Below are 13651 nucleotides of genomic sequence, written 5' to 3'. Positions count from 1 at the left end.
CACTGTCCTCAGATGGTTGCCAGAGAAGTGCCAAGGGATGGTTACCAAGGAAAAGCAGTTCTCTTGGGTTTCAAAGTTGATTCTTGAAATAACTTCTTGAACTAGCAGAATGAAGGCTGAGTTGTAAGAGCTAAGGTCTTGCAAATCAAAGACCAGGCATGCAAGCAATATACGTAATAGTTTCTCTCCCTCCGTCCTTGCATCCCTTCCTCTCTTCCTCATTTCCTCTCACTCTCTCCCTCCCTCCTTCTCTCTGTCTCTTTTTATCCCTCTTCCTTTCTCCCTCCCTCTCCATCTCACTGGGAAGAGAGAAGTAAATGTGAGGTGGGGCAATTAAATATGGTGAGTGTGTCCCTGAAGTTTCTGATTCCTGTGCTTCTCACCTCCTGGTCAAGTAGGGTTTGGGGACTCTGAAAGGAAAGTGATCTATCCAGCATCTTCAGTCAACACCAGAGTGGCAGAAGGTATTGCTTAAGAAATATTGAGCACTTACTTATACTTTACATATATCAGCTCATTTAATCCCAACAGCCTTATAAGGTAAGTATTATTAATATCTCCATTTTATGATTAAGGCACAGATTCATTAAGTAACTTTTTCATGTTACAGAGCTGATAAACTCAAGAGCCAAGATTCAAGCCCTGATGGTCTAGATCCAGAACCAAGGCTCATTTCTTCTAAACTGAAGAAGTAGCCATCATCCCTCCCCCAATCCATGCACAACCCAAATATGGCAAGCAGTCAAGGAGACACAGTGGTGTCTTGTGAGGCCCTGAAGAAGGCCCCCACACTCAAGTCTTCGGAGCCCCAGCATGGCACAGAAGAGCATACACAATTCCCATTCCCTGCTCCCTACACCCAACCTACATCAAAAGGCTTAGAAATATTAGGAGAAGGTCAATGGATCATAAGGGGCATCGAGGTCGCAGAGGAGGATGCAGAGTAAAGGTTCTGACAAATGAAGACCATTGGAAACTTGGAAAACAGCAATGATGCCAAAAGCCCCTACCATCTGACCCCTCATACTTTCTACATATGAAGACAGCCTCTGGAATTTAGATGGCACCTTGCAGAGAAGCAAGGGAGGAGAAAATCCAGACTCTGTATCTGAAATGACCAAGAAAGTCAGAAACGATTGAACTCACCTCGAACCAAGATGATTTCTTCCACTATGCAGAACAGTAGACTGAAATAGGCACCAGATCTAGTTATTCAGAACTCAAGTGACATACTTGCACATCCAAATTGTGAAATATGTGCTGAAAATACCGTATCACCACCCATTGTGTGGCCCTCAGGAATTCAAAAGCAAGGAAACAAACAAAAACACCAAGAATTTATTCCACAATTAGGTATTTCACAGTGAATTTTACTCACTGGAAATGGAACTACCCCCATCTTTGTACCACATTTATTCTTTGACTTTTTTTTTAACTCTTTGCAAGATTTTAGGAAAAAAACTATGTGTGAAAAGCAGGAATGGCATGTGTGCAATGAATTTCAGTCCATATATACAGCAATATCTTGTATTGTTTTCGTGTTTTACAGAGTCCAAGTCATACACATTAACTCAGTAAATCGTGACAATAGCTCCATGAGGTAGGTATTGTTGAATTACAGGTGAAGTACTTGAGACTTAGAGATTAAGTCACATGTCCAAGGAAACACAGCCCATGACAAAACTAGGACTCAAATCCAGGCCCTCTGATACACAAAATTTGTATTCATATCATATACTATAAATAAAGAGAGAGACTAAATTATTCATAGTCAACTCACCAAGAGAAAAAGAAAAATTAGGCCATTAAATGTCTCTCCAGTTTTTTCCTTGAAACAGCTTGGAAACTGACTTATTGACTATGGACCTGCTCATCTCTAAGTAGACCCTGATGATTACTTCATTTTTGTAAAGTTAAATTTCAAACTACAACCCCTTTTTTCAGTTTTTTCCCACATTTTCAAATTGTGAACACAAAATTTAACAATATATGTCATAGGAAAAAACCTTCACTAGATTCCATTGCTCTTGGCACTTCTAAGACATGATGCCCATCTCGTCCATCCAAAGTAGAATATTTAAATATGATTTTAATGAACAATAATGTGCAGCCTGGTATATGATAGGTATTGCATTGTCAAAATTTCACACAAATTTGTAACAAGAAAGCAGATAGTTACTGATAAATATTTTGGATTTATATAATTTTCTTGTTGACAGAAAATAAGTGGTCCAAACTTTATAAGTCACATTCATCATAGTTGAATCCTAATTATTTCAGAAATAGGTTAACTGAAATTCAGATGCACATACATAAGCATTTTAGTACCTCCTTAACATTCAAAGTTATTCTCTGATCAAATGACTAACTTTTAGGTTTTGATTCATCTTATATCTTTAATTTCAGTGGAGCAAAATGAGAACTTTTCTTTACAAGTAAATCTGCCTATTCATAAAACAGAATTTTTATTCATCTGATCATATAGTGGTGAAATGTTAAGACAGCACAACTTTGTGATTAAATGGAATAAATTTGATCACACAATGAAAAGAAAAGAAATCAATACAAGAAAGAATGATGTATTTGAGAACATTTTTAATAAATAATGTGACAAAATTACTTTTCTGATTATTGGATTTTCAGTATGCAAAATTATGGCTAAAAATAAGAGGCTTCTTACATGAACATAATGAAAACATTAATCACATGGATTGTTCCCTTAGTACTGCACATCCTTTCTATGTAACTTTCAAATTACCTAAGTGAACACATTTAGTTTTTGGTGAATACCAGCTTGTTTTTTTGTGGTTCAGTTTTGTTTGGCTTAGTTTTCCATTGGGGTCAGGCCTGATACCTGTGTATGAATAAATGTACACTTTTTCTTCAAATAGCACCAATTATAAAGTCCATGAATTTTATATAACGACAAGAAAGGATCATAAAAATCTACAGTCAGAGGGCATCATTTGACAATTCAAATCAAGTAATGCCTCTCCTTGAACTTATAAGCAAATCTTGTAGGTTTCAACATTGGCCACAACAAACTTAAGCCTTTTTTCTTTAAGTCCAAGAAAAGCAAAGAACCACTGGGTTCATGGCCCACAATAAAGTATGCACGTTACCTCACCATCTGTCATCATTCAAATATTCCAAATACAAACATAGAGCATTAACAAAACAGGTTAAAAACGCTTCTCAACATTTTTTTCAATAAGACAAAAAAGGTTAATAGTTACAATGGTTTACAAATAAAGTTTAGTGATTGTGCTTTTAAAACCAAAAAAAAAAAAAAAGATTAAAAACAGTGCATTACAAAAACAAAAATCAAACTTCCTTAAGTGGCACTTCTGCAAGTTGAACTGACACTACCAGAAGATATTTAGGCCAGTTAAGATAGGGATGTCCTTATTCAATTGGTGGTTAAAAACATCCATTTGTTGGCATTATGCATTTGTAATTTTTTTTTTTTTGATTGAAAAATAGAACAAGGTTTTTGCTAGGTTTACTTATGACAATGACTAGACAACCAGAGATCCAACTGGCTTACCCCTACTTATCCAAAAGTACATTTCCAATAAGAATATACTTCAATGATTGAAATGAAGACAAAATAAAGTACCACCAGGGGTTGCAAAGAGTATATATTTACAATGTTTCTACCCCATTCAAATTGATTGTGGTTGTTCTGCATATGTTATATTTTGATTTTCTCCCAGCAGAGGGTGGTATGAAAGACTGATTTTAAAATCATGTTAAAATGAAGTATGTTTTAAGTCTCATTAGCAGTTGGTTATAGAAAAATTATATCTTGAGAGCCCTTGGCATGAGGTTGATTAATCAACTTTGTATCTTTGATCAATATTTTGCTGTAAATTGGCTGGATATATAAGCAGTGCAATGCCATATCTCAGGGACAAAAAGCAAAGGAACCATTTTGTTCTCTCCTGCTGGCTGATGACTGAAGCAAGAAGTCAAGCACTTCCCTTTCTGGAAGTACGGCGTAATGGTTTGTTCCAACAGCAAGAGGAATAGGGAGGTTCTTCAGAGGGATAGGAATCGAACAACAACAATAAAACCTCAATAAAATTTTAAAAATGGTGTTCCAATAAGAGGAATAAAAACGACAATTTGCACACTCTGATTGCACTGAACATTTTATCTGGCGTCACGTGTCATCAGACATGAGGCATCTTGAGTGAACATTTTCATATTAGATCTCACAAGCCTCTCTGGTTGTCTTCAGCTTTCAGTTTCCTGTAAGAGATAAGTTATTGTTAAATGTGAAAATAAATCTTACAGTGTTGTCATATTTATTTAAATGTCTTTATTCTTACAGTTCACGTTTCTTCATTCATTCAATGGCATACACTGGAAAGTGCTCATGGCAACTAATTCATTTGTCCACTTTTGTTGGTTTTTGATAGCAAATTCAATAGTTCTTTAACAAGTACCACACTATGGTACTTGGTGTTGGGGAGAGTGGTGCAGGGGAGAGAGGACTAGGAGGAGGCTGAGTTCTCTCCTCCCCACAGCCCCAACTCAACATTAAAGCTCAACTTTTATTGGCTTTAAGTATTAGAGTTATTTACAACAACTTTTCATCCCCCTAAAAGGCTCCTCTACTTAAAAAAAAAAAAGACTTGAAAATCAACTTCTCTAACAGCATTTGCAGGAGGAGAGTCTTCTCATTCCACACCTCAAAATCCAAATACATTGGCATTATAGGAAAATCAATTAGACATAATTACTTATAATTTTTCATCTTCTTTTATAAAAAGTTGAAGTTTAACAATCTAACACTCTACTCGAGATTAAATATATTTTTAAGAAGAGAAATTTCTCCTCGACTTTTTTTTTATTAAATGAAGAAAATACAAACTTAAAAACAGGAGGTGACTTTATAGCAGGTTATGATTTACTGTCAATTCCATCTTGTATCGCTATCTATAGATTCCAACAAAGGAGGGTATCTTTTACTCAAGAAGTCTTCTCCTCCATCTGGGAAGGTCAGTGTCAAGTATCAGGTTCCCATTTTCAGAAGAATGAAGGTGGAAGATAGTTGGCCAAATCAGTCAGATTAACCCCAATAATCACTAGGGTAGCAGATAACACAGGTAGAACACCCTCACTGATATCATATCACTGTCACTTTATTGGGTTTTTGTAAGCTACTACAATACTATGAATTAAAATAATCTAGATCAATGTTCTTATTTCCCATCAACATATCTGCCACGTAAATTTCTTATCTGAATATCTGCATATGAATATGAACCACAGATCAAAAAAGAAACCATTATTACCATTTAAAACTTTGGAACACATTTCAAGAAAATCATTGAATTCTCAGAATTTCAGTTGCTAGCATCACTAACATTAGGGTTTGGGATAAAACAGTAACATTTCTGTAGACTGTTGGATATTCCTAATTTGGAGGCTAATATAACAACCAGAGTAATGTTGGGAAACAAAAAAAAATTATAGATACCTCTAATTCTTCATTATTTTCTTCTCCTCTTTCATATCCTCCAAGAATTTGCATTTCTGCAATATTTCTTCGACCTACATTTGCTTGTTCTCTTTGTCTGCTTCCTGATCCTCTTGATGACATTGAGCTTGAAGAGCTAGGATCTCTGGGATTATTTGATGTCGGAAAAGTAGGTCTACAGTAGGGTAGGATATCCTCTGTGTAGTGAAATATAGTAAGTGCATATGAATACCATTGTACACTTTTATTGCATAATGTGTCACTCAAGTCTACAAATCTCAATGGGGAAGCATGAGTGTTTTTGAGGAATAAATGAGGACATTTTATAACAATAATGAATAAGGCAGCACTATCTTTTGAAAATAAAAACAAGCCTTGTTTGTTTCCGGGTAGTGGTTGTAATTTAGGTTGATTCCACTCATAAGCTCTTGTCCACCTCAAAATCACTTGGGATCCACATTATTGAGAGAGGTAAACGAAACCTGGAGTCAGACTTGGCTTCCAGTTCTATCCTTCATTATGTGATCTCTGATTATTTTAGGCTTTAGTTTCCACTTTTCTAAAAAGCTGACAAAAGTATCTACACCCAGAGGAGCCCCTAGTGTCGATGTAAAAACAGATGAGATATTAAACCTCTACGTAAACTATGAAGGATTATTATAAGGCATTGATAGAAGCAAAGGCCAGTCTCCTTGAACTATCAAAACAGACTCAAGCCCAAGTTTGCTTCCCAGACACCAAGACATCAACTTCCATTTCACATCATATTTACATTGTGAAACCCTGAATCTCAGAAGCCTGCCATCAGTGCTAGCTTCAGAAAACAAGCTACTCTGGTACACTGCTGCCTCCTGAATTTCTACCTCCATATGGCTTTAAATTACGTGCTGCTTCTACTGAGGCATCCTTCAACTGCTCACTTCTCTCCAAAGCCTGTCCACTCTGCCCTTGGACATGAAATACATAAAAAACCAACTCTTCTGCATGCAGTTTTGTTTTCCTCCCCTAACTGCTTCTCCTGTCCACACTGCCTGAATGAAATCTGATTTCCCCCGAAGTTTCCACTGAAGTTCTCTCCAATGGAAGGAGGAAGACCTGCCTCTGGCTCATTAACACCAGCTCTAAATCATTGCTTCTCCATCCTTACCCAAAATCATTCTCCTCCTGTGGGCGCCAAGCAATCTACTTATGTGGCTTGCACAGTCCTCTTTGATAGTACCTTTCTCTTCCATTCTACTCATCACAACTTTCACTCCTGACGCAGACCAGACTCGCTGGGGTTTCATGATCAATGAAGACCACTACTCTTGCACCCCAGCCTCACAGCACTTGTTCCTGTGACCTTCATCTTCTGTCCCTTCTTCATCAACCTTTTTCCCTCTATTGACTTTACTTTTTGAAAAACTACAATATGATAAAATCTCTCTCATGCCAAAAATTTTCCCCTTAAGCTTGTGCTCTACACTAATCAATACCTTCTCTCTCTTGTCCCTGCTCAGCAAAGCTGTTTTTTTTTTTTGTTTTTTTTTTTTTTTTACTGAATTTGCATTTTTAGTCACTGAAAGTTTTTTCAATTATTTTGTTGAGGTCATAATGGTTTATAACATTGTGTAATTTCCAGTGTACATTATTATTTCTCAGTTTGTGTATAGACTCAGCAATGCTTCTCGAAAAGCAATTTGAACTCAACATGGTAGTCACAATTCCCATTCACTCTTTAGCCCACTGAAATCTACTTATGCCCACATTACTACAATGAAACTGACAAAATTCACTGCTGACTTTGATAACGCTAACGATGTATCAGCCCTTATGTCTCCAGACTTCTCACTACCTTAATCTGGAAACCACTATCAACCTAAATGTTACTTCTCTTAGCTTCTAGTTCTCCTTCCTTCCTGGCCTGTCTTCTTTGGGCTCTCTATGCAGTGCCTCTTATAATTAGATGTGCTGCAGGTTTCTGTATAACCCCATGTTTGTATGAACTTTTATATATAAAAAATTTTATACATATATAGTCTTATATCTATATAAATTTTTTCCCACTCACCCTGGGTGATTTCATCCATTCTTACAGATGGTAACGTTTTCTAGAAAATAGCTGTCATGAGGGCAGGCATTTTCCTCTGTTTTGTGTACTAATACACTCTCAGCTTGACATATAGCAGATCATCAATAAATAGTTTCAGGTGAATGATAAGTGGCTTTAACTACTATTTTACCATGATCAATCATTTATTTATATTTCCAACTCCTCAACTATGCTTAATTGAACACTTTCTCTTGAGTGTCCCTCAAACTCAACATGTCGAACATTGATTTCATCAAGTTCCACTCCTCTGAGATTTCTTCCCCCTCTGTATTCCCTAATATAGCTAATGATATTACTAATCATTAAGATACCCAAGATAGAAAACTGGAATTATTTTAGAATCTTCCCTCCCTTCCAACAACCTGCCCATACCTCTTAAATATACCTTTTCCACACAGTCAAATATACAACAGATAAGGCTGATTTTAAATCTAAAAAGTTTCTTGAGTTTTCCCACTTACTCTTTCCTGCTTCCATAGCTTGGTTAATATTCTCTACATGTCTTGTCTCCACACATCTCCTAACAAGTCTCTGTCTCAAGTTATTCCCTGTAAGCCATCTTCACTCAGCCCCTCCTAACAGGAACTACAGGCTCTCTCCGACTTAAGCTTACACTTATCCCAAGAGCTTCATCTTTGACCACCTTTACTATCTAACGATACTGAATTTCTTATAGTCTCCTAAATATACCTCAAAGCTTCTCATGTTGACTTGCTCTGCCAGAACATTCTATCGACTCTTTGTACCCAAGCTGAATTCCACCCATCCTGAACACTCAGGTTATGTGTCATTTCCACCAGAAAAAATCAAGAAGTCTTTCTTTACATTACATCTCCCACAAGAATGGACTAATTGTTCCTTCTCTGGACTCTCAAGTATCATGGAATCATGAAGATCATACCAAGTATGAATATATCTGTGAATTTATAGATTACCTGTCTGCCTCTCTGAGTATAAGCTCCTTGAGGTCAAGGTTCATGCTTATGCATAAATCTCAAGACTAGTACAATACTTAATAATACAGTAGGTGTTTGATATATGTAGAAATAAATTGAACTAACTGTGGTAAATGTCAGCAAAAAGATCAAACATTCAAGTCTAGAAGACCACTCTCTTTAATTAAAAACAACCATTTGTTACACATGTAAATCAGGGTGCCTCTTTCATTATAAATAATATAAATTGAATTATGAAGATGAAAACCATAGCAATGCATAGAAATGATAGTTTAATGACACCTACACACAGGGTTTTGGTTCAAATAAAAATTTGGAAAAGCAAGACATATAAAATAATAATTGATGAGTTATCTCAGTGTTTTGCAAGGAATAGTTTCTCATTTCTAGATTAATGGTTCCAGTCTTGGTCCCGTAGGTAGAAATATTTTTATAACACAAAGGACGACTTATTAAAGTTCTGAAGATTGATAAAAATAATGTCATCTCTTTGCTCTAATTCTGCATACACTAAGATCATTCCAGGTTTACAAAATTTTCTCCTGAAGATTCCCACTTATTTTGGAGGAAGCTTGCTTGTGAGTAGCAAATTGATCCATACTTTCAGGCCAGATATAAACTTCATAGTTTACATCACGACATTCTATTTATGAATCACTACTTGGAGTAGTCACCATGAGTCAAAATTTTCTGATCACCTTTAGCTTAACTGATAAAAATAAGCTAAGTTTTTCAAACTTTAGATTGTGGTGATGTCTCCAAGGACTTTGTAGTCATGTAGTGGAGGCATCTGTCTGAATGTACAGCTTTACTCATCACCTTGCTGCTGAGTCCATGCCTGGTTTAAGAGCTCAGGCTTCCAACACAGAACAAAGTGAAACTGTCCTCTACGTTGAAAGGAAGTTGCTAATAACTAGATAACAGAACGATAGATTGATGTCTAATCTTACCAAAATATATCTACGAAAATACAGCGGTAAAGTGCACTGACAGCCTTCTAAGATTCATTTGTCTACCACTTTCTTGATTCTTTCATCAATCATCTTCCTTTTCTTGTATCTCTTCCTCCTACACATTTCTAATCATTCTGCCTTCTTGTCAAACTCTAGCCCAACCTCTCCTCCTCTTCCCAACCTCTGAAAAGAGCCTATACTCCTCACCTCCCTTCCAAAATTTCCATTCACTTTCCAAGCCCCTACAGTCTGGATTTTATTCTCACTACTATACTAAAAACAGTTCTTCTGAAAACCAACCACAAATAACATTTTATAAAATCTTTGTGTGTCCTTCCCCAGCCCCCACCTCCATTCACAACCAACTTTCACTTCTGTGGCATTTTATATTTCTTCCTTTCTTAAAATTTCCTCCCCCATTCTTTCTAGGATATTATTCTCTCTAGTTTGGATATCTTGATTATTTTATATATTTGGGTGGATCCATCTCAGTTTCTGTAACAGAATGTCATTCCTCTGCTGAACCTTTAAATACAATCATTTCTAACTATTGATGTGCTGGAGCTGGCTCACACTTTCTCACATGAGCACACCCATCTCTTCCCAACTCATTCACTGACTTTATACTAGGAACTTGAAACTAGACATTTGGGGAGTAATTACATAAGAAAAGTAAGAAAATGGCTACAAATTAGAGTTTTGTTTTGTTTTCTTCCCAGAGAATTGATTCCTAAACATTAACCAGTATGTCATTGCTGATAATTTAGCCTTTGTGATTCATACAATTTTCACCTCTGTGTTCCTTTTTCTAAAATCCACTTTCTACTCACGACCTTTAAACGTAAATCTTTAAACTTAGTTCTCTAAATTCTTACTGATTTTCTTCACATCTGTGATCTTATCAGCACCTTAATCCATTCAAAATTGACATTATTTTCCCTAAGACATCTAGCCCTATCTCTATTTTGTTTTCTACATTGGTTGATACAATTATGTCTCACTAGTCATACAGGGCCATCTAATTAACATTTGAATACTTTTTTTTTTACTCTATTATTTCATTTTACTTTTCTACTTTCAAGTAGTTACCAAGTCCTATTAGGTCTATCTCTGAAAAGCCCGTGTAAACTGTTCTCTCTTTTTCATTCGCGTAACTACTTTAATTCAGTGCCTACATATTTTATACCTAGATTATTTTGCAATGTTCTGATACCTTCATCTACCTGATTCCAGTCTCTTCCTTCACTGTAGAGTGTTGCCGGTTATTTTTCTAAAACACAAATCCTACTATGTCATTTCTTGCTCAAAATTCTTTGCTGGCTCACCACTGCCTCTATTATAAATCCCAGGCTCTTTAAAATAGTGTTCTTGGACTTCCCAATCTGGCCCAACTACCCTTCTAGTTTTATCTTTTACCATTTATCTCTTGCTCCAAGCATCCTATTCTCCATCCAAACTGGAAATCAGTGTTCACCAAACATTCATTTTCATATTTTCATGTTTTTCGTCCTTTACCTGATGTCGTCTTCTCCCCGCTTACCCTGTTGAAATCATGTTTTCCTTTAAAAATCCAACTCAGTTGGCATCTCTTCAAGGAAGTCTTGTATAATATCACATATAGGAATGAATTGTATGAGAATTGTTTGATTACATTCCTGTCTCCTCCATTAGAAAGGAAGTTTCTAAATCTCATGTGACCCTAGAGAACTTAACAGTGCAAATGTATGTTTAATCTATATTTATTTGCTGCTTGAATAAATCAGTACCTTGGATGAGATGAGTCTTTGCTGGTGGAGGGTCTCGTTTTGTTGCTTTGTTTCCTCGTCCTTTCCCGTCATTTTGCTGTTCCTGTGCTTCTCTGGTATCACCTGGATTTGTTCGCATATCAGCAACTTGTCTTCCATCCAGTACTTCTCTTCCCTTGTAACTGCCTCCTTTTCTGTCTGATGATCTGTCTGTTCTTGCTTCTATAGACGGGAGTTTGGACACCATTACAGGTCGTACCTCCAGCTGTGCCTTGGACTGGACAGTGGGTGACTTTATAGCAGGTGGTGGCACCGGAGGAGGTGGAAGATCTAAAAAGAAATATTTAAAACACTGTAAAAGTCTGCCACTTATAAAATCACCAAATATTAAGATTATCATTGGAGTCACATTCATCTGTGAGATACTATATCTTGAAGGAACTAGAATAATTGAAGGCAACCAAGAAATAAGAAGACCAACAATTTTAATGTACTTGTTGTTATCTAGCACAGAAATATTGACTCATAGAGCTATGACTCAGAGATTATCTAGTCCTGGGATAGCTAATGCACACACATACTGTAACTTTCTCTCCTCTAACCATGGCAGACCTTCCTAATTGATTTCAGCATGATGTTGCTGGTCTCAGACACATATCCTCACTCCTTCAGGCAACCACTTCAAATTGATTGAGGTTGCCACTTGAGTTGAGACCTATTTGCCATCTCTAATCTAGTCTAAATCTCTTCTCATTTTATAGATAGGGAAACTCAAACAACTAGATCTTAAGTTATTTTTCAATCTCAAAGATAGAGATGATGAGAACCAGGACAAATGCCCTTAGATTCTTAATTTCTGGCTCAGTATTTTCTATGCTATTTCATTCCAATGTATGTTTATAATCTACCATTCATTGATGGGATCTCTCCACTTTGTATACTCAAGCAGAGGTTTCAAACCAGATAATTATTGGTGTAAATATAGATTAATTTCATCTATCTATATGATTATAGTTATATATTATTATATTACACATAATAGAACATTATATATAATTCAATTTTTTATGTTATAGACATATTTAAGGGTACTTAAGTACAAAAGTAGGCATAAAGTTTGATATCCAGAAGATTTATTTTAAGTGGTGCTCTTTTAAAATGACTCCTATGTACACTCCAGGGAGGAGAAATATGCATCTTAATAATAGTTGGTAAGTTAGTAGAAGAATATGAACAGATTCTACTATTAGGCTGTCCTGGCTAATATGGAGGATGGATTAAAAGGAAAGGCTGGAATCCAAGAGGCCAAGAGGTTATTGTAATAGTTCAGGTAAGTAATGATAGAGGATAGAATTGTATTTATGGCTGTTCAGATGGAGAGTAGATGTCTTTGAAAGAGATTAAGGAAGGAAAATCAACATTATTTAATGATCAATGGAATACAGTAGTGGAGGAAAAGCATAGAATCTAAGATGAGTTTTAGGATTTTTGCCATAGAGGATGAGGTAGATGAGAGAAACATCACTGAGCATAAAGAATGCAAGGATGAGAAAGAGATGGCTTACAAAGGAGGAGTATGAGTTCAGTTTTAGAAAAATGAATAGGAGAAACCTTTAAAGTATCCAGGTGGAGATGTCCAGCAGATTGTCATACATACAATTTGAATTTCAAAAGAGGTCAAAACCAAAGGTACAGAGATTTGGGAATTACCAGTACAGTTACATCTTTTTAGTCATGACTTTAGAAATGGTAATGTTTTCATATTTGGAGAGTAATGTCTATGTGATAGAATAAGTCAACTAAAAGCCATTTCTAAAACATCTATTAAATGCTTAGTATTATAAAATTAACCTTAAAGTTTTAAACAAAAAAAAATCTTACATGATAAAAAATTCAAAAGTCCATAAGGACTTGAAAGTACAACCCCTCATGCCTTCCCTCTTCTTTTTCAAATCCTTAATATTAATTATGCAGTTTAAATAGTTTTCTCTAGATCAATCCAGAAATTGTTTATGCATATGAACCAGGGCTGCCAAGTCACATAACTCTGGGGAGCAGCATTCACATCAGGGACTATGTAAAATGGCCACATCTGGGATTGTATACAGTGCCTGTCTGCCCACTCATACATGGTGGCCTGAGAAGAAGTACCATCTTCCTTATCAACATACATGGGATTTGCACTTCCTTCACCTGCGCAGCTGTACACATTTCCATGTATGTACATACAGCTCTACCTCTTTTTGTGAAAAGTTTGAATAATGTTCTGTCTTATGAATATATCACTATTTATATAGTCAATTCCTACCAGATTAGGTTGTTAACAGATATTTTACTATTACTGACAATGGTCTACTGACTATTATTTGCATATACCAGTATGAGAAGCCCTGGGATATTAAAATTGTACCCTGAAA

General features: G+C 36.0%; 1 protein-coding gene across 4 annotated transcripts in view; it reads right to left on the bottom strand.

The window, feature by feature from the left end:
* Positions 1-2580: 2580 nt before the first annotated feature.
* The window catches only part of ROBO1 (roundabout guidance receptor 1), a 380310-nt gene continuing 369239 nt past the window's right edge, over positions 2581-13651 (bottom strand). For all 4 annotated transcript variants that reach the window (XM_046648052.1, XM_046648054.1, XM_046648053.1 and 1 more), the window contains 3 exons: positions 11256-11564; positions 5489-5685; positions 2581-4254 (listed from right to left, as the gene is read on the bottom strand). In XM_046648052.1, coding sequence (XP_046504008.1) covers positions 4240-4254; positions 5489-5685; positions 11256-11564 — 521 coding nt within the window. In that variant the 3' untranslated portion in view covers positions 2581-4239. The remainder of the gene's footprint in view (positions 4255-5488; positions 5686-11255; positions 11565-13651) is intronic.

This window comes from Equus quagga, chromosome 21 (genome assembly GCF_021613505.1).
Source record: "Equus quagga isolate Etosha38 chromosome 21, UCLA_HA_Equagga_1.0, whole genome shotgun sequence".
NCBI lineage: Eukaryota > Metazoa > Chordata > Mammalia > Perissodactyla > Equidae > Equus > Equus quagga.
This window is presented reverse-complemented; position numbering and strand designations above follow the sequence as displayed.